The 24,828-nt window shown below is 33.6% G+C and overlaps 2 protein-coding genes and 1 long non-coding RNA gene across 5 annotated transcripts; 2 read left to right on the top strand and 1 right to left on the bottom strand.

Annotated features, from left to right (window-relative positions):
• The first annotated feature begins 5,909 nt into the window (after positions 1-5,909).
• LOC100793038 (uncharacterized) lies at positions 5,910-11,531 on the top strand. 2 transcript variants are annotated; one of them, XM_003523591.5, is made up of 5 exons: positions 5,910-6,050; positions 6,430-6,697; positions 7,711-7,816; positions 10,708-10,851; positions 11,009-11,531. In XM_003523591.5, the coding sequence occupies exons 2-5, from the start codon at positions 6,444-6,446 to the stop codon at positions 11,264-11,266; spliced, it is 762 nt and encodes a 253-aa protein (XP_003523639.1). In that variant the 5' UTR covers positions 5,910-6,050; positions 6,430-6,443; the 3' UTR covers positions 11,267-11,531. The 2 variants fall into 2 exon arrangements, with proteins under 2 accessions (XP_003523639.1, XP_014629961.1); XM_014774475.3 differs by having other exon boundaries at positions 5,922-6,132.
• A 747-nt stretch (positions 11,532-12,278) lies between these two features.
• Positions 12,279-13,691, bottom strand: LOC121174765 (uncharacterized). 2 transcript variants are annotated; one of them, XR_005891085.1, is made up of 2 exons: positions 13,234-13,691; positions 12,279-13,092 (listed from the first exon to the last, which is right to left on the bottom strand). It is a non-coding gene; the product is annotated as an uncharacterized lncRNA (long non-coding RNA). The 2 variants fall into 2 exon arrangements; XR_005891086.1 differs by having other exon boundaries at positions 12,279-13,077.
• Positions 13,692-20,383: 6,692 nt separating this feature from the next.
• Positions 20,384-24,179, top strand: LOC100801147 (endo-1,4-beta-xylanase 1). The gene is made up of 6 exons (XM_006578009.3): positions 20,384-20,437; positions 20,528-20,614; positions 20,941-21,293; positions 21,468-21,645; positions 21,861-22,397; positions 22,897-24,179. The coding sequence occupies exons 2-6, from the start codon at positions 20,573-20,575 to the stop codon at positions 24,010-24,012; spliced, it is 2,226 nt and encodes a 741-aa protein (XP_006578072.1). The 5' UTR covers positions 20,384-20,437; positions 20,528-20,572; the 3' UTR covers positions 24,013-24,179.
• The last annotated feature ends 649 nt before the right edge of the window (positions 24,180-24,828 follow it).

Below are 24,828 nucleotides of genomic sequence, written 5' to 3'. Positions count from 1 at the left end.
AACTAAAACGGGTCCTTTATTTGATCATCCAACATGCTTAATCAAGTTTGAATACCCTTTGTAGTTACGGATACATTACAAACCTTTAACAACCTTGAGGGCAGTGTTGTTTTGGATGGGAGAAGTATTGTTATGCCCAAGCCTAACTCAAGATTCCTATATATTCTCATTTAGATATTAGACCCAAAGATTATTTTTTTTATGTATATAATAACTTTGTAAGTTCCATAATAGTTCGTTAGCATTTGTCATTGCTAGCATTATATATGTCGGTGCAATGCGTTATTTTATTGTTATACAGTCTTGGATTGGTAATGAAAATTTAGTCTCAATTCCCTTATCTTAACCTTTTCTCAAGAGGGCTCTCTATTCTCAAGCACATTATATTCATTCATAACGTTGACTTATTTGTAAAGAGTTTTATTAAAAAGTTTATAGAAAATTTTAATTAAAAAAATTAAAAAATAAACTAATCCATATGCATAAATATATATTATTAATTCATTATTATAAAGTACTAAATTTTGACAAAATTATATTAAATTTGTAAAAGTAATCCCACATTCAATGTCGTTTTCAAGTTTTTTTTTATAAAAAAACACGTTAAATTAAGTAAAAAAGCTTAATATACAAAAATTATGCCTATAAAATTAATTAATGATGTTGCTTTATATAACTCAAACGTGGATCATAAAAATAATTTTTAGTTAATTTTGATATATCTTGACATAAAAAATTGATAAAATATTGATCACATATGCTAATTCAAACACACACTTAATCATGTTTTAAGAATCTTATAAAGGAAAAATGAAAATATAAAGTATAAAATATAATTTTTTTCACATTTTAACAAAAAAAATTGTACCCATTAATAATTTTTGTATATATAAAAATAAAGTTTAAATATACTTTTCATCTTTGTAATTTAGTATTCTTTTTATTTTTTATTCTTACAATGGTTTTTAAGTGATATCTTTAGTCCTTACAAGTGATATTTGTTTTATTTTTTGTCACTATCATCAATCTTTATTACAAAAATGATAGTATGACAAACAAAATGATGACATCATCTTATCATGTTAGAGTTTCACATCATCATTAATTTACAAGGACTAAGAAAACATAATTTATCATGCCTAAAACAAAAAATTGACATATTTTTAGGGACAAAAAATATATATATCTCAAATTAAAAATTGAAATTAAGGCTTAAATATTAAAATTCGCACACTTAGCACCATCAAGTTTTTGTAAATTCTTACTGTGAAAAATTAATTATCATTATCTTTATTGTTGTTGCCACCATTACTACATTGTCATTGTGACCATCGTCATTTTACTATTGTTGCTTCTATCACCGTAATTTTCATCACTACCACTGCTATTGTCGCATCTATCACAACCACTATTGTCATTATCTTCACCAATAATATAACTACACCCCACTACAATTGGTTGAAGGGGGTGAAGGTGTGAGAAAGGTAGTGAAAGGTGCAGCTTGAAGGAAGACAAGAGAAAAAAGAAGGATAAGGAAAAAGAGTTTGAAGGTAAAAGGGATGCAGCAATTGAGATATGAATAAATTAATATTAATGTATTTATTTTATTTTAATGTGTAATTAAAAACTTAAACATTTTTTGTCCCCACAAAATGTCATTTTTTTATTTTAGTCACCGTAAATTAGAGCAGTGGGTTTGCCATGGTTAGTAACACGGACAAACTCACCCTTGTCGCCTTCGACCATTGTAGTGTTAAAGGAGTTCGACACGTTGGATGAACAGTTCGTCACCACAAACGGGATCGTAGGAATAAAAAATAAATTTATTTCAGTTGTAAAAAGTAACAAAGAAGAAGAGGAAAACTAATTGTAAACAATTTGGAGGAAAAACCCAAATGAACCGACAAGAACAGAAGAAACCATGGACGAACAACAAATTAAACAAAACCAAATCTGAAAATTAAAGGATCAATCCAAACTCAAACCCAAAATCAATAATGAATTCAAAAATTCAAAATCAATCCCAAAACAATAAAAAATTCCAACTGCAAACCCAAAATTATGACCATTACAACAACATAAAGAGGATTAAAAAGAGAGAAATTTCATATATAAGTGGAGGCTTCTAGTTGCCCGATGGTGTTTGTGGTGGAGTAGATTTGAGCCGTGTAGGTGTGTGGTGGCGCGATGGTGTCCATGGCTACGCCGATTTGGGTTGTGCAGGACAAGAAAGTTACGATTGTGTCCGTGGTAATGTCGATCTGGTTGCACAATGTTTGTGTGGTGGTGTGCAGTGTTCACGATGGATCGTGAACTCAGATTTTTTAGAACAAAAATAAAGAAGTGGGAATGTATGTTTTTTAGATTGAGAGGAAGAGGAAGATTTTTTTTTTGTATGTGGATGGAAGAAGAGTGTTTTGGAGAGTGGGAGAGTGTATTGTGTGTGAAAATGAAAGAAAAAAAAAGTAAATATGTTTTTGAAATTTTGAGAGAAAGAAAAGAGTGAAATGATAGATGACAAGAGAATTTTACCATTTGTTATTCTATTGTAGCTCAAATTTAAATATTTCCTACATCTGTTAATGGACTAGTAAGTTTTGAATGTACCGTTGCATTTAATTGAAGCAAAAGTGAATTTTGAAGCTAGAGCGAAACCTATAAATTTGTGGTTCCCTTTTTCATAACTTCCACAACCAATCTTTATCTTGACCCGAAGTTCCTAAAAATTTGCCAATCTCATATCCTTTTTTTTTATTCCTGCATTTGTGCAATTTCTTGTTATCTATTTTATATTATTTTTGAGATGGATCAAAATCAATATAATGCTTTCTTGAATTACATGCAATATTCCCAATCTCTTCTAGTTAAAATTCTGAAAATGTTCCATGTTATCCTATGTTTCTACCACCACAAAATTATTCATCTCCTTCCATTGAAAATTTTCAAAAATTCTCCATTTGTTTCGATATTTCTGCCACCATATTATAGGCCTATGATGGATACTAATTATGTTGAACCCACTAATGAAAACCTCGAATCACCAAATGAGTCCATGTCTACTCAATTTTCACCATTTTCTAGTCAAATTGGGATAGAAAATATCACACTTGATGAAGAAGGGGGTAGCAACAAGAAAAAACAAGTCAAATGGTCCTTGAGAAAGGATATTCTTCTTATTGGAGCATGGCTTGATGTCTCAAATGATCCAATTGTAGATGTGGAGGTTTTTGGTTAAGAGTTGTCAAATATTACAACAAAAATCATAAGGAGCAAACAACTATTACAAAGAGAGCTCACACAACTAAAAGGTGGATGGACTATAATTCATAATGTTGTTGACAAGTTGGTTGGTGTTACACGCACGTCGTGCAGAGGAGGAAAAGTGGAAGCTCAAATGAGAACGTCATGACTAAAACATATGTTATTTATTAGCAATACACTAATGGCACATTTAATTATGAGCATGCATGGCGTATTTTGAAAGATCAACCTCAATACAAAGAACTTCTTAATGAAGGTTTCTCGAAAAGATACAACCCTGACACGCTAACAAGTTTTGAACATGACTCAACAACACCGTTAGTCCACTCAATTGGAAAAAGGCAGCAAAAGGAAGAACAAACCAAAATCTACGAAAAGTTCTTCTAAGGATGTTGAATTCATTACATTACAACAACAACATAAGGAAAAAATTAGTAAGATGGACAAGTTGGTCAAGGCTTGAAATGAACAAAATAAGTTGGAGGAGATGAAGATCTTATTCATGGACACATCGGGGATGATAGCGAGACAACTCAAATTTCATGAAATGTTATGTAACATGATTAGAGAAAAATATAATGTAGTTTTGTAGTTTTATATTTTAGCATTTGTTGTCTTGTACTAATTTGTAGTTTTATATTTTAGCCGTTATTCAAACTAGCCATTAATCAAAATAGTCATTAGTCGAACTAGCTATTAAATGGTGTGTTACATATACTCCAAACATACAATGAAATTTCCATCCTATTCATTTTGTGTTATTCTCTTCTTACCAAATAGTGTTAAACATCTAATGGATCCTACTAATTCAAAGCACTACAACTTGCTAGAATGACAACTCATGAAAGAAGAAATGATGGATAACAGGGAAGAAGAATACATGATGAAAATAATTAAGAGGCATAACAAGAAGCTAGCAACTCTAGTAGACAAAGGAATAGAAGAATGGTGATTGATTGAGGTTGTGAAAAAGGACATCAACGATTGTTTGTTGGCTAGTTTGCTGAAAGTCCAGTATACATAGACATTCAATTTCGTTGAATGTTTCGAATGCAAAGGCAATTGTTCCTTCGAATTGTAGATACGCTAGGCAATCATGATGAATACTTCCAAACAATGTTCGATGCAACTGGGAGAATAGGTTTTTCACCATTGCAGAAATGCATTGTCGCTATTCAAGTATTGATATACAGATCTCTTGCTAACATTGTAGATGATTATGTTCGAATTGGTGAAACTACAATACTAAAATTCTTAGAGAATCTTGTAAAAGCCTAAAAGGCGTGAAAGAGATATTTGTGGCAAAGTATCTAAGAAGACCTAACAACAACGACATTCTATACCTACTACAAATAGGGGAGGCATGTGATTTCCTAAGTATGTTAGATTCAATTGATTGTATACATTGAGAATGAAAAAAAATTGTCCTTTAGCTTGGAAAGGTCAATATACTCGAGGTGATGATAGAAAATCCACAATTATACTCAAAGTAGTTGCATTATAAGACTTAAGGATTTGACATGCATATTTTGGTGTTGCAGGTGCAAGTAATGACATTAACTTTGTAAACCAATCCCATTTGTTTAATTACAATATGCAAGGAGAAGCTCTAATGGTGCAATATAGAGTGAATGAAACTCAATATAATATGGGATATTATCTAGCGTATGGAATATAACTTTAGTGGGCTATATTTGTGAAGATGACCCCAATGTCACTAGGAGATAAGAGATAAATATTTGTCTAGTGACAAGAATCAACTAGGAAGGATGTCGAACAGGCTTTTGCAGTGTTCTAATCTCGATTCACAATTATACGTAGTCTAGCACGTGCTTGGCAAATGAATACAATGAAAGATATAATATACACATGCATCATATTTGCATAATATGATTGTTGAGGATGAACGAAACACATATGATTGTAATTTTGAACATTCTTATGATCATTTAGACAATGACATGTTAGTCAATCCAGTAACTAATGGTTATCATTTCGACATTGAAAGAAAATTTACCAGCAATTTCAAGCAGATTTGGTGAACACATTTGGGTATATTTCAGGCAAGAAGAAAATGCAAATTAAAATTTATTGTTATGTATTTTTTTTAATTTTTAATTTATTGTGAACCCAAAATTAATGTAATGTATTTCTTTTTTCTTAATTTATTAATTTTCGGACAAACAAATTATGCTTCAAGAATATATATTTTTTGGTATATTTATTATTTCAAAGTAAAAATATAAATGAATTATTATTTTAAAGCAAAAATATGTAAATATGTAATTTGAAACATGTGGGATAACATGAGATCCAATTGAACTTTTTAGTAACATTATTGTTAGAATAAAAAGTTTATAAAGATCTTAAAAGATGGTGTGATACATATGATTCATATAAAGTTGTTTAAGAATTTTGGGAAGAAATTACCATTGTGATGCTTTTATATTTGTTTTGATTTTTATCTTTAATAGTGATGTGATATTCACTCATCACTCATGCTAATGTTACATTATGATGTCATTAAACGAATGATGATGTCTAGAATGAGATATGAAGAGAAAGACAAAAATAATTTATTTTTTCAAAAACGAAAAAAATTATATTACAAAAATTAAAACTAAGTATATTTAAGTCTAACATTAACACCAAATTTCACCGCACTCTCAACGGAGACCTTTCTGTTTCTTCTGAAATCTGAATTTCGAGAGTAGGAGTAGGACTCGACTTGCCGCAGTTGTCTACAACTCCGCTTGCTCACATTGAAGAAGTGCCCATCTTTCTTTCGGGTTTGATTTTTCACTCAACCCTTGCACTGCACTTCCAAAGCAACCCTCCAATCCTTTCAATTTCATTTCTCCATTGTTTTGTGTATACCCTCGTGCAATCGTGCTTGCCTTTGGTTTAAATTTAATTAGTTTTCTAAATTGTTCTATTTGAAATAAATGTATACAGCGTTAGGGTTTGAATGAATATTGTTTTTCTCTGTTTGATGAAGATTGGACGCGAACTTTCGTCCATTATTTTTCACTCCAATACTTAAGACAATATACAATCTCAGTTTCATCTCTCTTCTCTTTCGTCATTTTTATTGTTTTGGCTTGTTCCTATTGTAGTTGAGATTAGAGTTGTGTTTTTTATGTGCTTTGATTGTGTTTCTGAATGCAGTTTAGCTGTTTGTTATGGAGGACGGGGATAACATTCTGGATGCCATATACGAGGAGGACAACTTAGATGATGATGTTGACATGGTTGATGTTGAAGAAGGAGAGTTGGTGGAGCCTGATGCCCAAAATGTTTTGGGACAAAGCAGTGCCGGAGATATCAATGAAGCAAATCAAGAACCTCTCAGTAAGAACCAAAAACGTAGAGCTAATAAGAAGAAGAATAAGAAGAAGAGGAAGGGTTCAGGATCTAATGCCATGGACATAAACAGGTTTAACATTCTGCCCAATTTTAGTTTTGAAAGGAATTTTCATGTTGGCTAAAATATGATTTACCCACTTAAACTTTAGTTCATGTATTTTTAACCCCTAACTTTTAAGGAGTAATAAAATGTCTTGGAAGTTATTACTAGAGATTGGAATCCCTTATTCACAAATGTCATCCAAATAAATGACATTGAAACCACCAAGAAGACACTGTTTCAATTCACCTCATATCCAATTTCTGCTCAAAGTTCTTTGCATGAGCTCCAAATATCTTGCTCAGCAACAATTGGAACATGCAGTTCCAATCCCTTCAGCCTTGCATTTTTTTCAGTTTTTCTTTGTTTTTCTCACACCTTGTCCGACGTTTTTGTTTCATTTTGTTTCCATGCTGTATCATGCGTGTGTTATGAAAATGGAAGCATAAGTGACGGTGGGACCTAGGGAAAGGCATGGTTTGGGAAGAGGTGGAGCTCCACCTGTTGCTTACTGAGGAGTACCAAATACCAATACCAATCCCCAAAATTTGGAAACTGCAGTTTAGATTAGACCTGACAATGTACTTGTACATAATAGAGTTTATGAGATTCATTACATTTATTGTATAGGATGGTTAGGTTCATAATTGTTTATTATTTTTATAATTGTCTCTGTTTTAAATCTTGAATAGTGGCATGTAGCAGCCGACCCCATAATCACTATAGCGAGATAGCCACTATTTTGAATTTATTTTTATAGTTTATATAATTTATACTACATACGTGTAAATTCTCAAAAATGATAAAAATTACTCAAAATTAATGACATTCATCATTAACAATATAAAAGTCAGAATTAAGCATTCAAGAGTTATGCATTTGTTTCTTCTTTTTTATAGTCATATAATGCAGCATTCACAATCCTCAACCCTGTATGAATTAATATGCATATAAGGTTGTTTTTCTGTTTGTCCCTTTAAAAAAAAAATTAGCAGCTTTTCTGTCCCTGTGATTAAATTTCTAACAAACTGTCCGTTTTTCAGATTTGTGTTAGATACGTGTCGACGGCTCAAAGAGAAAAAGTCATACATGGTATACACTGCTGTGGGTTGCCTTGGTGTCTCTGCATTAAGCGATCTCGTCAATGAGGTATTGAAACCCTGTTATGTCGTATGTACTCAATTTTGGTTTAATAAGCCAACTTACTGTGTTTGTTAGTATCTCTGTTAGATTTTCTATGAAATACCATGGCTAATTGGAAGTTAAAAAATAATTTAAGAACCACCTAACAATAATGCATCATATTTTTTTATCAGCAAATGTTAGTTGTTAGTTTGTTTTTGTTCGTGGGGAGATTCGAACCCACGACATCTCCCTCCTTTCCTTCTTCCTTATCCACTAAGTCAACCTTATATTCAACGGTGCATCATATGACTTGAATAATATTGATATTTGATAATAGTGTTTAATAACTGGTATGATAATTACTGTCTACCCAGAGGATCTACCAACCCAATGATTTACTTCTGATTGCATATTCCCGTACTGGAATTTACTGTCTCTCTTCAATAAATTTCTTACCCTTGTTTCTTGTCTTAGTACCTACTACTTGTTTCTGTCGTCTGTACGGTGTACACTGTTTTCATGAGTCTGAATTATTTTTGCCAACTATATTTAAGCTTTTTGTTGCTAAGATTGATTTTCTATGGTGGTGTTAGTTTGATGGGATTACTTGAGGTACGGCTGCACGGTTGTGATGATATATTTTATTTTCCGTTTTGTCTTGTTATATTAACTACTTGAACTCCTCATATTATGGTTTCCACCACCTTGGTTCTAATCTTAATTCTTACAAATGTTGTTGGGTTTACATGGTCCTATGGCTACTTTCTGAATACTCCCAATCTTGGCTTCAGTCACTGGCTTAATGGCCTTCTCTGTTGATTTCCCATTGGAACGTGCTTTGCGGTTCTTTGAAATAAATTTTTATTTTTGCGAATTATTTTCATTTCTTCAACAGAAATGTGGTTATGGTTGGGAAGAGACATAATTTGCTCACTTGTTGTAGGGCTAAGGTTCTACAAGATTTGGGTGACCCTTGAGCTGGTTATCCACTCTCTCAAGCACCATACGGCTATCCATATTCTCTGATGTGTGCAATTTTGTCCCTAACCTTGCAGATTTTTCTTCAAGATGCTTGTTTGCTCCTTCCAACCCTCTGCTTGAGCTTCGATGTTCCTGGCCAAACCACTTCATTATTTACTAATTGTGAAGGTTGATGTCAATATTTGTTGCTTCATATTGTCAGTTGTGCATGTGTGGAGAATATTTTCTCTTGTCGGCCCCATAAAGAATTTACTAAGCATGTGCAATGTTGTGCTGGTGAAGGGGAATCTAATGTTTCTCAAAATTGTTTAAGCTAAAAAAAATTGATTCTGTTGTACAATTTCTTATAATTTTCTTTCCAGAAGCCATTTGACTTCTCGAAAAAATGTCAGCAAAATAACTAAAGAAGTGCTTTAAATTAATTAATAAAACATTTTTCCTTTAAAGGAAAAGCACAAACAAACAGGGCATTAGTAATTTTTGTTCACTTCAGTGTAGCAACCAACAATTTCAAAGCCAAAATTGAATCTCTTTAAATTTACTGCTTATTATTGTGATTATTATTTCACTTTGACATGATCTCTGTTTTTTAACATTCAATTTTTTTATAATTAAATTGTATGGCTGAATGGCAAACAGATAAGGAGCTATTGATGGTACAACTAAGATTTTAGATTATACATGCTAGGCATTATAAGGAATTTTTTATATGACTGGGCAGGAAGCATTGAGTTTAAATGGGTTTTACCCAAAAACCTAAAAGTGGGCTAATCACGCCAGAAGCTGCATTTAACTGTGTATCTAGTTTTTTTGTTGAAACAGACTTTGACTTTTGGGCATCTGCTTCCTGAAATTTGTGGATTTACTCTGCTAGGATTTTTGCACTAGCATAGCATTATCAAGTAATGGGACTGGGGACTTCTTCATTGTAATTTTGTTATATTATAACCGATTATTTTATCTGTTACTCTCTATTTCTTCCTTTTCTATTTGATGTAAAGACTTTGGTGTTGTATTTTGGTTTACTTACACCTTTTGTTCCTCTACTATGGCTAATTTTGGTCACCTAATGAAATTAATCCCTTGAATTTTTAATTGCTATAGTTAAGTTCTTTCATCAGTTTATGATAGAACTGGTTCAGAATCTAAAGGAAAGAATGGATTTTTATAATTTTATAATAAACCTGAAATCCCAGTTGCTGTGCCAATGTGGTAGCAGCCTTAAACTAGGGTTAGAAGATACAAAATGAATGATTTTCTTGAATATTCAAGAGATCAGGACTCTTCACTCTCTCTAGGAGTCTAATCCTTTCTCAAATGTCAATCTCTCCTCTTTGTTTATAGGCAATATGCAATGTCTTGTTTCTTTTCTTTTCTTTTTTTATACTATCTCAGCCTGCCCAACTAACCCAACTAACTAATTCCCTCACTAACAGACACCCAACTAACTACTGATGGGTATCTATCCAGTTCCCTCCAAATCCTCATTTTCTACACAAATATCAAAGTTTCAATAAATTTATGGCTTATGAACCTTTCAAATTATTTCATATCTTAAATTCACCCTAAACCACCATTGTTTTTGAGAAATGAAGACTTTTTGGCTTTTAGGCTGTGCAAAACAGATGGAAGGACTTGATGTAACGATGAAATATACTATGGCACTAAACTTAAGTAAAAAATTACCAAGGCACCGAAATCATGCATTGACTATGCTAAAAGGATCAAAAGTACAATTAAGCCTTATATTTTGTTATATGTGCCTTGTGCTTTGTATGGAATCACAGTGGATCATATCCACTATCTGCATATTGTGTATTAATGAGACCTGTTTATTTCAATTTCAGACTGAAAGGACCCATTTTGTTCTAATTATTTTTGTTATTTTTTAATCTGGTCAAGTTGATTCATTTAATGATGTATGGAAGTTGCAGGTGGATGCAATACAGGCTTGCGGAGGCCAGAAAACTGCTGATGGTAGACGATTCCGGACTGGGGGTGGAATATTGTGGAGCATCTTAAAAGTCAGGGAACCAAAGGTCTTCAAAGAGATAATGAAAAAAGCAAAGGAGTTTGAGGTGTGATTTAACCTTCAATTTTTTTTTTTGTGACGATACACTCTTTTAAAGAGGAAAAAATGTTATGTTCCCGTTTATGCAGTGACAATGTTATGTTCATTGTTTTGTAATAACTTTTTGTTTTTTGCCACTGTGCATCATGATTATCATAATGCAGAAACAATTCAGGCAGCCTAATGTGATGCAACGACCCGCGTCAAAGAAAGAGGATTCTTCTCAAGGAGTACCCTTTTCATTTTCTGGCAGGGATCTGGGCAATGTTTCGGACAGCGATATTCTTGCATCCCAGATGCAAAATCAACATCAGCCGGCAACTTCTGAAGAAAAGCCTATGTCTGTTCATGATAGGTTAAGGATACCCGTATCATATGATGATGATCTGCTTGGAGAGAATCCAGTCAATGATACAACCTGAATCTGGTAGTACAGTCACAGTGGCCACTTGGCAAGATTTTCTTCCCTTTTAGATGGAGATCCACCGATAGATCTCCCTCATTCCCCTCTGGGACTAGGGCTATACTACATTCTCGTTTCTTCTGTTCCATTTTGCTCTCCGTCCCTCTAGTTTTTCTTTTTTCGCTGTGTGAAACGAGTTCACGGATGGAGCAGTGGTTCCATTTTGATTTTTTGTTCCCGAAGGAAATTTGACATTTATCTTAAAAAATAGAGGTCTTTATTTACTTTGCCTCACTTCTTTCTAATATAGTTACGAGGGAAAAAATAAAAATAAGAACCAAAAAATGGAAAGAAAGAAAAAGGATATTTACTGCAGGATGTGTTCTGATTCCAATTGGTCAACGATTTTGGTTAGTGAGTGTTTCCTTCTGTTCGAAGAAATAATTTTGTTGAGATTTTTGTTTTAAAGTTACCCGAAATCAATTGGATATCATTACCAAAAATTTATTTAGTGTTAATATTAAGCGCTGGACTTATGCCAAGTGGATATCTATTGTTAACTGAACGTTATGTAAGAGTTGAAAACTTAAAAAGGCCTTTTGGGAAGTCTAAGTTTTATATTTTCCATACAATTGTTATTTATTCGATTATATATGACCACATAATTTTTTATGTACGTGATGAGAAGATATAATTTTTTATATTAGTGATGAGTTATATTATTTGTTTAGTAAATTTTTATAATATATATATATATATATATATATATATATATATATATATATATATATTAATTTTTCTCTATTACGTCACTTATTTTATATTTATCTTTAAAATTCTCTATAAATTCATTCTAAAAATGTAATTCTTCAAATGATATTACAATACAATAATATCATTAAAAAAAACAATAATATAAAGAAGCCTCATCAATTATCATCCTATTACATCACGCATCAAAATTCTAAGAGAAGATATATATGACAAATGAACTCGGTGTGGCTATAAATCTAAATAAGAGAGAAGTCGTGTAGAAGTAACTCATTGTGTATTAAATGGAATAAAAGATGATATGATACGAGAGATAGACATGATGATAGGAGAGATACATGGATATTTATAAAGTAAAAGAGAGAAACTACTAGAAAAACAGATGCAATACATCCTCTTATCAACTTTCTAGTTTCTATAACTTGTATCTGTCATCTAGCATCCCAAGCAACATGGCAACTTTGTTAGTTACCAAGAAACTGTGGTTTCTTGTGGAGGAAGAGGCAAACCACAGTGCAGTCATCAACCTTAGAAGAAGGATACTTGTGTTTCCATGCTGCTTCTTTCTCAGTTTCTGCCCCCACACAATTGAGCAAACCTCCTTGTTGCTTAGTACATCCCACACCTAAAACCAAAACTATCTTAATTAATCAATCAAGCAAATAACACTTGATTACCCCGTCACTTGCAAATACAATAAATATCTGGTCTCATTGGGTAACCACACTCGCTGGATGCGTGGTTCTTCCTTCAGCGCAAATACAGCAGTAGTTCCACTGCAAGAGCAGTCTAGATTCTCTTGTAGCTTGATCTCCTTGTTCATCACTCTGAAAGCATCAAGAATAGCCTCTTTCCCATTCGTGAGAATTCTTGTTTGGAGCTGATGACATGGTTTATTTTATCACCCTTTCGAAACGTGTCAATATTTGCATGCACTTTCTTTTGGCTCCGTATGAGTGATGATGACAAACGGCTGTTTACTATTTTGCTTACTACGTGACCATTCTTTCCATGCCCATCAAATACGCCACAAAATGCCGCGTTTTCCGTTCCATAACCCTTGTAAAGGAGCAACTTAAGGGAAGGGTCAGGAGAAGAGAATTAAGTTAATTCAATAATTTTTAATTTAAATGCTTCATAGTATGTATAATAGTATAGTAGTTATACAATTTAGTTAAAGGTAGTTCATTATAACTTGGTTAAGTCCTTTGCTACCTTGTTTAGTGTAAGCAGAGCAAAGTCCACTTAGAACCTTGGTTGTTGCTTCAAACTCTAATACATTTTTTCATCACGAGCTTCTTCAGGGGATCCATGAATCGCTGAAGATTCAGAGGATATGCAGATACCCATTCCACCGAATTGAAGACTTTTTCTTCTCTAATTTATTCTATTCAAAAGATGGAATAGTTAAGCCTAACACTCGCGAATTTGAGGACCCAATATATAGCGATCATTTGCAAATTAATAAATGAAAGTTGCTTTTGTGGTTCCTTGTAGGAAGCATAAGCTAATGTAAACTCAATAATGGACGGTTTTTTAATGGTTATTTATTCAACAGAGTTGTCCCAACGCTGGCTTTAAGGGACATGTACGGCTATTCTTCTAAATTAATAATAATCAAATGGGTATGACTTTCTATATTTTAAATTAAGATCTCTAACACCATGAGAGATTCTACACTGGTGCAAGACTATTCTCTCGTTGAACGAATCATTTATTCTATATTACTATTCATGTGATGAAGTAACATTTTAACATTGCGTTTGAGTTATGCACCTTTGGGGAATACCGGGAATAGTGTGTATTTGGTTTAGCTTATTTTGAAAAAATAATTGTTTATTTTTGCCAGTTTTTTTTTCTAACGTTTTTTGCAAACTAGACAATTATTTTCTCACAATATAATTGTTTCCAAACATGTAATCAATAGCTAAAACCTAGTTAAGTTTCTTATATTCTTGCAATCAATTAGTTCTTGAATCAAACAATGATGATTGAACATTTTTTCCAACATTAAAAAAAATTCATTAAGTATAAGACAATTTAAAAATAATAAACTTTAGATACTTTCAGTGTCATTCTCTAATTAAAAATATTTTATTTTAATAATTGTTATTTTCGTCTAATTAACTAAAAGTGGTAGGAATTAGTAAGTATCTGGTGAATTCTACAACGCACCTAAAAGGTTAAGATGCGTGGATACATCTAGTATTTTAACCTTTGATTAATTTGAATTTTAAATTAATAAATAAAAAAAGCATGAGTTGATCGATGATAAACACTTAACCTTTTGGATGCATGTAGAAGAGTATTTATCGATTTTGACATTTTGTTTGGTAAGTATCGGTTGAAGAAATGAAAGATCCTATAATTAGTACCTTGGCCAAGTGGAACAACATTTCAATACTTAATTGGTGATTGACTTTCTTAAGTGTTCCAGAATGATTCTCATCGACCAACGGTACGCAGTTAAGTGGAGATTGAGTGTCTGCATTTTTCATGTACTGCAACACGAGTATTATAAAAATAAATTAAATTAAATAAATTAGAGATAATATATAGTACATATATTTATTATTAATAATAAATATATTATTATTTCAAGTTTGATTTTGATATATTGTCAGTTTAAAGATTTTTGATTCTCAATCAACTAATTAAAATAATTACATAACATGTCATTTTAAAAATAATTATTACAAAATTAAGAATTTTTATTACATAAAATCTATAATTAGATAATAATGAAAAAAAAAATCATATTTTTAGAGTATTTTAGTTACATTTTATTATATTAATAAGGAAAACGCAAATAAAGAAGACTTTTTAAATTCCTAATGTGTATGTTTTATAAAAAATAATTTTATTTGAAGTATAATCAAATATTTTGATTGGGTGAATTCATGAATTTGTTGGGTCATAGAATTAGCATCTTAAAGTACTGAGAGTTACTTAGGAAGTTAACATCTTGAATTCTCGATGAGACTCTTTTAAATACAGATATGAAAATTGAATCTCTAAATTCATACTTAAAAAACATGATTATTTATAAATTGTATCATGTCACTTTATAAAAATCTAATCCGTTAAGCTCTGCTACTTACAAAGAGTTGAAACATATTTTTCTTTTGGTTAAAAGCAACCCAAGTTTGGCCTAAATATTTTTTTTAAAAAAAAATCAGCCCAAGTAAATCTGAAATACTAATATTTTTGGGGAAGTGATTTTGTCTCCCAATTTTTTTTATACACATGATAAAAGAAATTAAACTTCTATCTAACAGCCTGTTTAAGAAAACTAATTATTTACCTGACTATACCAGACTTTGTTAATACGAAAAACAAATATTTATACTGTTTTAGTCTTTTAGACAACATTGATCTTAGCCGATAACCTATTTATATTTGTATTTCAGCAAAAAAAAAGTTTCCAATATATTAGTAAGAAATGTGAATTCAAAATACACAATTGAAACAAGTTTTCGTTGTATTAAATTTTTAAGAAAAGCATAATGAAGTTTTAGTCAAGGTACTTTTAACTAAACACCAAAAAGATACTTTTGTCTTTTCACTTTGATTGGGGGTTTAAATAGCATCGAGAAATGCCAATAGCAATGCCCAATTTTAAATCTTGATCCGCATTACTACTGGCTTGGGCTTATTAGTCCATATCCCTCCCATTAACTGATTTAACTGTTCTAATCCAAAAAGTCTGATACGTAAGGCAACAACCAGCATACCTTGAGGGTGGGATAGGCACTATAGGAATTCTGTTAGAGTAATTCATGCACGTGGGAGACAATGCTAACAAACTTGATCTGGAATATTCCAAAGGGGTAGCAATTCTGTTAATTGAATTAGTATAAACAAGTGTAATACAATATACAAAGGCATGAATGAAAAACAGCAAGTTCCTTCCCTTAGTTCTTCTTCTCTTCTTCTTATGGAGGTGCTGGACCCTCGAAACCAGCAACAGCAAACCCAGCACCTAACATTTGGTGCTTTCATTGAGAGCCTATGGCCGCCTTCCATGGCTGTCATACCCATTTCCACACACCTTCGTTGTTGCACACCCCTCCTCCCTTTGCACATCCAGCTCAATCCCTTGGGATTGATTTTGAGAGTACCCGCCAATGGTTGCTGAGCTTGTTTGATCCCGAGATAACCCCTCCTTCATTTCAACAACCACCATACGAAGCTTCCATGCCTGTCGTCCATGGCTACCACTCGCCGTACGGAACTCCCATGACCACCTTCCATGGCTGCCACTCACCATATGAAGCTTCCATGGCTGCCACTCACCATATGAAGCTTCCATGGCTGCCTACCACCACCCACACTACTCGTCGTCAGCCACCGAGGACCGCCTTGAGGCGGCCTTGGCCAAACTTGATGCCGTTACACGCCGCCTCGACGCCCAACTAGATGCCCTTCTCCTCCGACTGCCTCGACGACCCGGACCTCTGCCACGGACTCCACTGCCACCTCTGCCATTTCCGACGCCACAGCCGTTAACTCCATCGCCCCCTCCGTCGTTGCCTCCGCCACTCAAGCCAACTCTGTCTCCAACGCTCACCGCATTCACGATCGTACCACCTCCGCCCGCCACGACGCCTCCGCCGCCACCTCCGCCAGCCACGACGCTTCCGCCGCCACCTCCACCAGCCACGACACCTCCGCCGCCACCTTCGGCACTCATACAGCTCCAGCCCATAACCTCGCCGCGACCCACAATCTTGTCGGCTCCTCACGCCAAGCAGGAAGAACATCGAGCCATCGCGTTGTTTGAGCTGGGACCTGAATTCTTTGGGTCTATCATGGTCTCATGCAAGTGCAGACCGACTGTCTTGGCACTACGGGCAGGTGTTGAGCTGAGTGAGTTTTGCCGCCACAGACCCTGGGACCCTGGTATTACCTTGGTAGTGATGGTTGAGCGTATCACCTTGAGGGCAAGGTGAATTTCCAAGGGTCGTGGAATGATACGTAAGGCAACAACCAGCATACCTTGAGGATGGGATAGGCACTATGGGAATTCTGTTAGAGTAATTCATGCACGTGGGAGACAATGCTAACAAACTTGATCTGGAATATTCCAAAGGGGTAGCAATTTTGTTAATTGAATTAGTATAAATAAGTGTAATACAATATACAAAGGCATGAATGAAAAATAGCAAGTTCCTTCCCTTAGCTCTTCTTCTCTTCTTCTTCTGGAGGTGTTGGACCCTCGAAACCAGCAACAGCAAACCCAGCACCTAACAAAGTCAGAACAGAGTCGATAGAAAGAAAAATATTTCTCTGCTAAAAAAAGACAAAAAGGGAAAGAACAATGCTTGTGTTTCAATGTCCACTATCCACGAAAGGGATACACACAATTTGTGTGGCGTCTACCCTGTTTAACCACAATTTGCTGAAACCATGGTATGCTGTGTTCTTCTTTCTCCCTTAGGTGATGTCTTTGACGACCATTTTTATTTTTTTATTCACTCCATTACCAGTTTGAGAAAACCTTTGTTAAATTTCAAAATTTACACATGCAATTACTTGTTTTTTTTTTATCGGTATGAATAAAAGATGGTAATATAATATTTACAACACTCGAATATTTTATTCAATCAATTAAATTAGACTCATTTAATATGCATTTCCTTGTTTGATATGTAGTGGAGTGAAGGTGTGTTCGTTATTTACATTGAATCTTCCATTTCATTATCAATTATTTCCTTCCTTGATTAGAATTGGAAGGATAAAATATTGGTTTATTGGTTCCGATAACGGTTAAATATAAATTATTTTTTATAATAAAAATATATTAAAAATATCTTTAAAAATATTTATTTGACAGTTATTTTTGGTTTAAATGTTAGGAATTAATATTTTTTATTTATAGCTTGCAGATATGAAAAAGAGGGATTAAAAGCGGAAAAGATTCAAAAAATATAAAAGATATGAATAAGAAAGATTTTTAACATCAGGCTCAAGCCCACTCCAACAATAGTCAAGCCAAGGAGAAAAGACATCACCCCAGAGACTCATAGCTCTCTAATGAATACATCCTAAACCTGAACATCTCTAATAGGGGAAATCTTTTTTTTTTATGTTCTTTTTCCATCCTTTCTCCTCCATCAATTTCTATACCCCTTTTCAAGTGTAAGGTCCCTTGTGGCTATGAGAAACTAAACCCTTAGTTAGGATCTGGCAGACCTAAAAACCCAAAAGATGTATTGTACATTTCATATTTATCAATGCAAACATGTATTTTTTTTCTTCCTATTATCCTTTCTTGTTTTAATTTCACGTATCATTCATTTTTGCATCATCTTTAAGGGTTAGGTGCTCGACAGAGGCTAATCCTTAATAGAAAAACAAAGAAAGTTTTGCATGCATTTGTTTTAGGACTTAGTCGCTTGATGGGGAATAATTTCTAATAGAACTAAAAGGAAGGGGTATCTTAATAAAATTATTGCTAGACATAGAGTGATTGCATTACATCTAGAATTAGAACTTCATGTATTTTATCTATTGAGTCTTTTCAAAAACATTTGAGAGATAGATATGTAAGATAGGCTTGTCATCGTGAGACATAAGGAACAAATATTCTAACAAATGTGGGTAGGAAAAAATTCACCAAATCGATAAGAGAAAAAATCTAAAATAATAAATCTTAGACAAATAAGGCAGACTAGGTCTCAACATTATCACATTCTGAATTTATATTTCTTTATCTTCATCTTCATCTTTTATTTTTTATTATCTTTTAATTTTCTTATCTTATCTTTTTTATCTTTATCATTTTTTAATTTAAATCTTTTATCTTTTTTATCTTCAAATCTTTATCTTATCTACTATCTTTCTTTATCTTTTATTTTAAATTTATTATCTCTTGCTTGTAAATTGGGTTTGTATTAATCTAAGTATAAATAAAGTCCTTGTGAATTCAATATTTGGACTTCCGAATACTTTACTACTTATAATAAATTTGGTGCAGTTGTCAATGAGTTAACAGTTCCTTCCCTTAATGATGGGAGCCTTGATTTCTTTCTATTTCACTATCTTCCACACTCTAATAAGTATATTCTTGAATGAAAAATGAAAATGAATTTTAGTTAAGTCAACCCACTCATCATTCGCGAATAATCGAATCCTTGTTAATAACTGCAAGTTTCAAGAAGGAGGAACCCTCGATGTGTGCACAAGCACAAGGCTATATTTGGTTTACCTAACTGACAAGGAATCTATTGCCACATTATACATTAGATCATCATACACAAACAGACAACACTTAACTTCAACGGTTCATTTTTCTTTTATCTAAATTGGATAATATGGCTACCTTGCACCATGACATTTTTTCGGTTGCAAGTTGGCTTTTGCAAAACAGAATGATAATATGATATGCTTAAGGAGTTCCGTTACATCATAATTTTACAAAGCCTAGCTGAAGGCAATTTTTTTTTCATGTACGAAACCCAGGTATATTCTATAAAGAATAATTATGTTTAAATTAGATAGAACTAGTGTCAAAAATATCTTTCTAAATATTAAGTTAGTCATATATTTAAAATTATTTATTGAGCTAAAACAACTTTACTGTCTTAATAGGCATTTATTATTTAGTAAATGTTAATTAGTGTCAGAAGGATATTAGTAAAAGAACTTAAAGTACAAATATTTTTATTATAGAAGAAAAATTGTGTTGTCCGCAATTTTTCTTAAATTCTTGTGTAATTTATACAATAATTATTATTTTTTCTTTTAATTTCTTAAACAATATCCTAATGATACCGATTTTCAATATTTTATTTATTTTGGCTAAAAGTGGCGGACATTATTTCGGTTGCAAAATATTTACAACACTCGATTATATGTTAATATCAGAAAATTGAACGTGAATTAAGTTCGCCAATATAATACTGTAAATGGGTCGAACATCTATGTCCACCTAACTCTGGCAAAACCTTGAAGTCTCGTGCGAATGAATCAGAGGTTACGTTAAATTAAGGAACCAAAGCGTTTTTCCTCAACGTGCGAGCCTTAGGCTTCCATTCCAATTCAAGCATTGCTTATCTGCAAGACAAAGCAACAGGGAAGCATAATTAAAAGCAAAAACAGAAAGGAAACTCTTTCTTTCTCCCTTTTATTGGGATTACTTAATTACTTAAAAGGGTATTTAGTAATAACCAGTTATGAAGTTCATTTGAGACGAAAAGCTAACGACATTCCCATTTCCTACAATGGGGTTCTCGTTCATGAGTTAGGCTGGTTGGCCCCACACTTTTTCGTAGTCTTCACTCGCAAATTTGCTGATTCAGTATATATATATATATATATATATATATATATATATATATATATATATATATATATTGAAGAGGTTGTGGTCCTTTGGCTTCGCAAGCAGAGTCTCCATCCAACCTTCACTCCCACTGTAAGAAAATTGTCTTCATCAAGAGTGTTCTCTTAGTGAGTCATATTTGTTTGACGATGAGTTAATTTTCTTTTTTCTTCCTAATTGAAGGTCTCCTGATTGATTGTTGTATTGGCTTAGAAGTTTGGAGAAGCTATGGAAAACTTGCAGAAGATCAATGCAGGAAACCACTCTGAGGCATGCACTTTTACTACTCACTATTCAGCAAGTTTTTATGTGCTTGTGTTGCTTTACCGTATTTAGTTTGTTAACAAGAGTTCCGCATTAACCCATTAAGGTGTGTGAATAGGGAACCATATATAGCAAATAATAACATTGGAAATAAATGGATCATATAAAATTACAAACAGTTTATTTAGAACTAAATTACCTACTATTGTTCTTGTAAGTATAAATATAGTATGTAACGTTATTTTTTCATATATTTTTTTGTTTCGTGAAATCTTTATATTATTTACACACTAACTTGTGAATTGTGATGCATTTGCCTTTAATTTCAAAAGACAACAAACAAGGGATGCGTTTCCACTGAAGAAGAAAGCATCATAATAAACCCCCAGTTTGATGATGGCCTGAATAATTGGTCTGGAAGAGGCTGCAAGATTGCATTACATGATTCTATGGGAGAAGGGAAAATTCTTCCAAAGACTGGTAAAGTCTTTGCATCTGCAACAGAACGTACGCAAAGCTGGAACGGTATTCAGCAGGAGATCACCGGAAGAGTGCAGCGCAAGCTTGCCTACGAGGTTACTGCTGTAGTTCGGATATTTGGGAACAATATTACAACTTCTGATGTAAGGGCTACTTTGTATGTTCAAGCACCAGATTGTCGGGAGCAGTATATAGGCATTGCCAAGTTAGTGTCAATGAGCCTATCTCATTTCCTTATTACTGCTTTTCATTAAAAACTCTATATGATATGATTGTAGTGGTTATTTTCTTGGTACTTGGTGCAGTAGTTCAAAATCATGAATAATTGATATCAGAATGCTTCTTCTACAATTGCTGATTAAAATCTTGTGTTTTAAAGTGTACAGGCAACAGATAAAGATTGGGTTCAAATGCAGGGAAAGTTCCTTCTAAATGGTTCCCCATCAAAAGTTGTAGTTTACTTAGAAGGCCCTCCTCCAGGCGCTGACATTCTTGTCAATACTTTGGTTATAAAACATGCAGATAAAACACCACCTTCAACACCCCCGGATTGTGAGGTTGGACTTTCTAATTATTGTCTGTAAATTACTTTAACATAGTATAAAATTAGCAATTCCTGGAATTTCTTTGTATTCACTCGTCGTTTAAACTTCAAATAAAAGAAGTTAGCATATTTTCTGCACATATTTATATAGTTTTTGTTGTATTATATGGCCAATTATGATGTATGTTACAACTTTCAAGGGCCTAAACATTGATTCTTTTTTTGCAGGGTGCTGCTTTTGGTGTTAATATAATTGAAAACAGTAATCTGGCCAATGGCACCAATGGATGGTTTCCTCTGGGTAATTGTACTTTGAGCGTTGGAACTGGTTCACCGCGTATAATTCCACCAATAGCAAGAGACTCTCTTGGGCCTCATGAATCCTTAAGTGGACGCCACATCCTTGTAACCAATCGTACACAAACATGGATGGGTCCTGCTCAGATGATCACTGAGAAATTGAAACTTTTTTTAACTTATCAAGTATCTGCTTGGGTCCGAATTGGTTCTAGATCAACAGGGCCTCAGAATGTGAATGTTGCCCTCAGTGTTGATAACCAGTGGGTCAATGGAGGACAAGTTGAGGTTGCTGATGACAGGTGGCATGAAATTGGTGGGTCTTTTAGAATTGAAAAGCAACCATCTAAGGTTATGGTTTATATTCAAGGTCCTGCTTCTGGTTTAGACTTGATGGTTGCTGGACTTCAGATTTTTGCTGTTGATAGACATGCAAGGTTTAAATATTTAAGGAGACAGACAGACAAGGTAAAATCTAGTCATGTTATACATCTAATATTAAACTTAAATGTTTCTAATCCCTGAATATATGACTATAGTTGATTTTAATCCTAAAAAAATTTCTTGACTTTTATCTTCCTAGGGTAGTCTCAAGACTCATAACATGTTTAGAAAATGATTAATAGATTGGCATGGGACCAGAATATTGTTTAAATATGTAACATGTTGTCTTGTCCATAAAAATGAAACCAGAAAACATGTTTATCTCCTTTCCATTTCCTATGCCCTGTATGATTTGCCAACTGACACAATTCATTCCCCTTTTATTATAACAATAAAATTATATACACTGCAGAAAAAAATGTTACAGGAAGCTTACTATTATACTTTGTTCAGACAATAATGCCTATTTTTTTTAATTATATATTCATTCTGCATTTATAGGATAAGTGAGTGTGATTATTTACATTCTTTGTAATTTTTCCCCGTCTCTCATTTCAAGTATTTCTCACTTGCTCCTATGCAGATCCGTAAGCGGGAAATCATCCTGAAATTCTCTGGGCTGGACTCAATTGGAAATCTTGGAACCTTGGTGAGAGTCAAACAAGTACAAAACGATTTCCCCATTGGATCGTGCATTAGTAGAAGCAACATTGACAACGAAGATTTTGTTGACTTCTTTGTGAAACATTTTAACTGGGCTGTTTTCGGGAATGAGTTGAAGTGGTATTGGACTGAGCCACAACAAGGGAATCTGAATTACAAGGATGCCGATGAAATGTTAGACTTATGTCAGAAGAACAAGATAGACACCCGGGGTCATTGCATCTTCTGGGATGTGGACGGCACCGTTCAGCAATGGATCAAATCACTGAATAAAAATGATTTGATGACAGCTGTCCAAAACCGCTTAAATGGCTTATTAACTCGCTACATAGGCAAGTTCAAGCACTATGATGTTAACAATGAAATGTTGCATGGTACGTTTTATCAAGATAGACTAGGTAAGGATATAAGGGCAAACATGTTCAAGATTGCACACCAATTAGATCCATCTGCTACCCTTTTTGTGAATGATTATCATGTTGAAGATGGATGTGACACTAGATCATCACCAGAAAAGTACATTCAACATGTTCTTGATTTGCAAGAGCAAGGTGCCCCAGTTGGAGGAATAGGAATTCAAGGTCACATAGATAGTCCTGTGGGGCCTATTGTTTGTTCTGCCCTTGATAAAATGGGAACTCTTGGCATACCAATATGGTTCACTGAGCTTGATGTGTCTTCCACTAATGAATATGTGAGAGCTGATGATCTTGAAGTTATGCTGCGGGAAGCTTTGGCACACCCTGCTATAGATGGTGTTATGCTATGGGGATTTTGGGAGTTGTTTATGAGCAGGGAAAATTCGCACTTAGTGAATGCAGAAGGGGAACTCAACGAAGCTGGGAAAAGATACCTTGCTCTCAAACAAGAGTGGTTGTCTCATAGCCATGGTTATGTTGATGAGCAAGGGCAATTCAGCTTCAGAGGCTTCAGTGGAACATACAACGTTGAAGTTGTGACCTTAGCAAAGAAAGTTACCAAGACCTTCGTTGTTGACAAGGGTGACTCATCACTGGTGGTATCAATCGATTTATAAGCGTCCCTGAATTCGCATTTATTGATTGTGTTGTCATGCATTCGTGGTTTTGAACATTTTCTTAATTCTTTGTGCGGTTTGCTGCACACAAAGTTGTTATGTAATGTTATGATTGCTTGCATTATGGAAAAGAAATAAAAATAAGATTTACTGATTTTGTTCTTAAAGTAGTTGTTGTCACTCTTGAATTTACTATTCAGTTAATTTTTTGGAACTTCGGTTAAAAAGTGCAAAGTTAGCTTATGCCACTAACATTCAAAGGGAATCTCAAAACCAAAAGAAGATAATATATAACCAATGACCATGCATTATAAAAACTAGTTTCTGTGATATAAAAGCGTCACGTTACATTTTCTTTGCGGATGTTTCTTTACCACGTATGTTTCTTAATAAAGTTGTTTAATTCTTCACACGCAACAAATTGTTACTCTACTCCCACTCATCCCTCACTCTTTACAATTTTCAATTTGTGTTTTTTCTCTTAATTATAGATTATTAATATTTTCTTTTTGGACGCTAACATTACCTTTCATTAATTTCTTTAAATTAATATCAGCTTTATTACCATCAGTTTTGTAATTAGTTAGTTACAATTCTGTTAGGAGGTTAGAAGATTTCTCACCTTGTATAGATTAATATATAAGGCCTAATCCTATCTGTAATGCGAGTGAGTTTTTCCCCTTTTCACATTCAATGAGAATGAGTTTTCCTTTGTTCACCTTGATCCTCTTGTCAACATGGTATCAGAGCTCACATGAGTTCTGGTAGCCATTGTTGCACTTCTTCCAAAATTGTTATTCTTCCTTTTTCTGTTGA

Source organism: Glycine max, chromosome 4, assembly GCF_000004515.6.
Source record: "Glycine max cultivar Williams 82 chromosome 4, Glycine_max_v4.0, whole genome shotgun sequence".
Classification (NCBI taxonomy): Eukaryota; Viridiplantae; Streptophyta; class Magnoliopsida; order Fabales; family Fabaceae; genus Glycine; species Glycine max.
The sequence above is the reverse complement of the archived record's forward strand: the minus strand, read 5'-3'. Positions and strand labels throughout refer to the sequence as shown.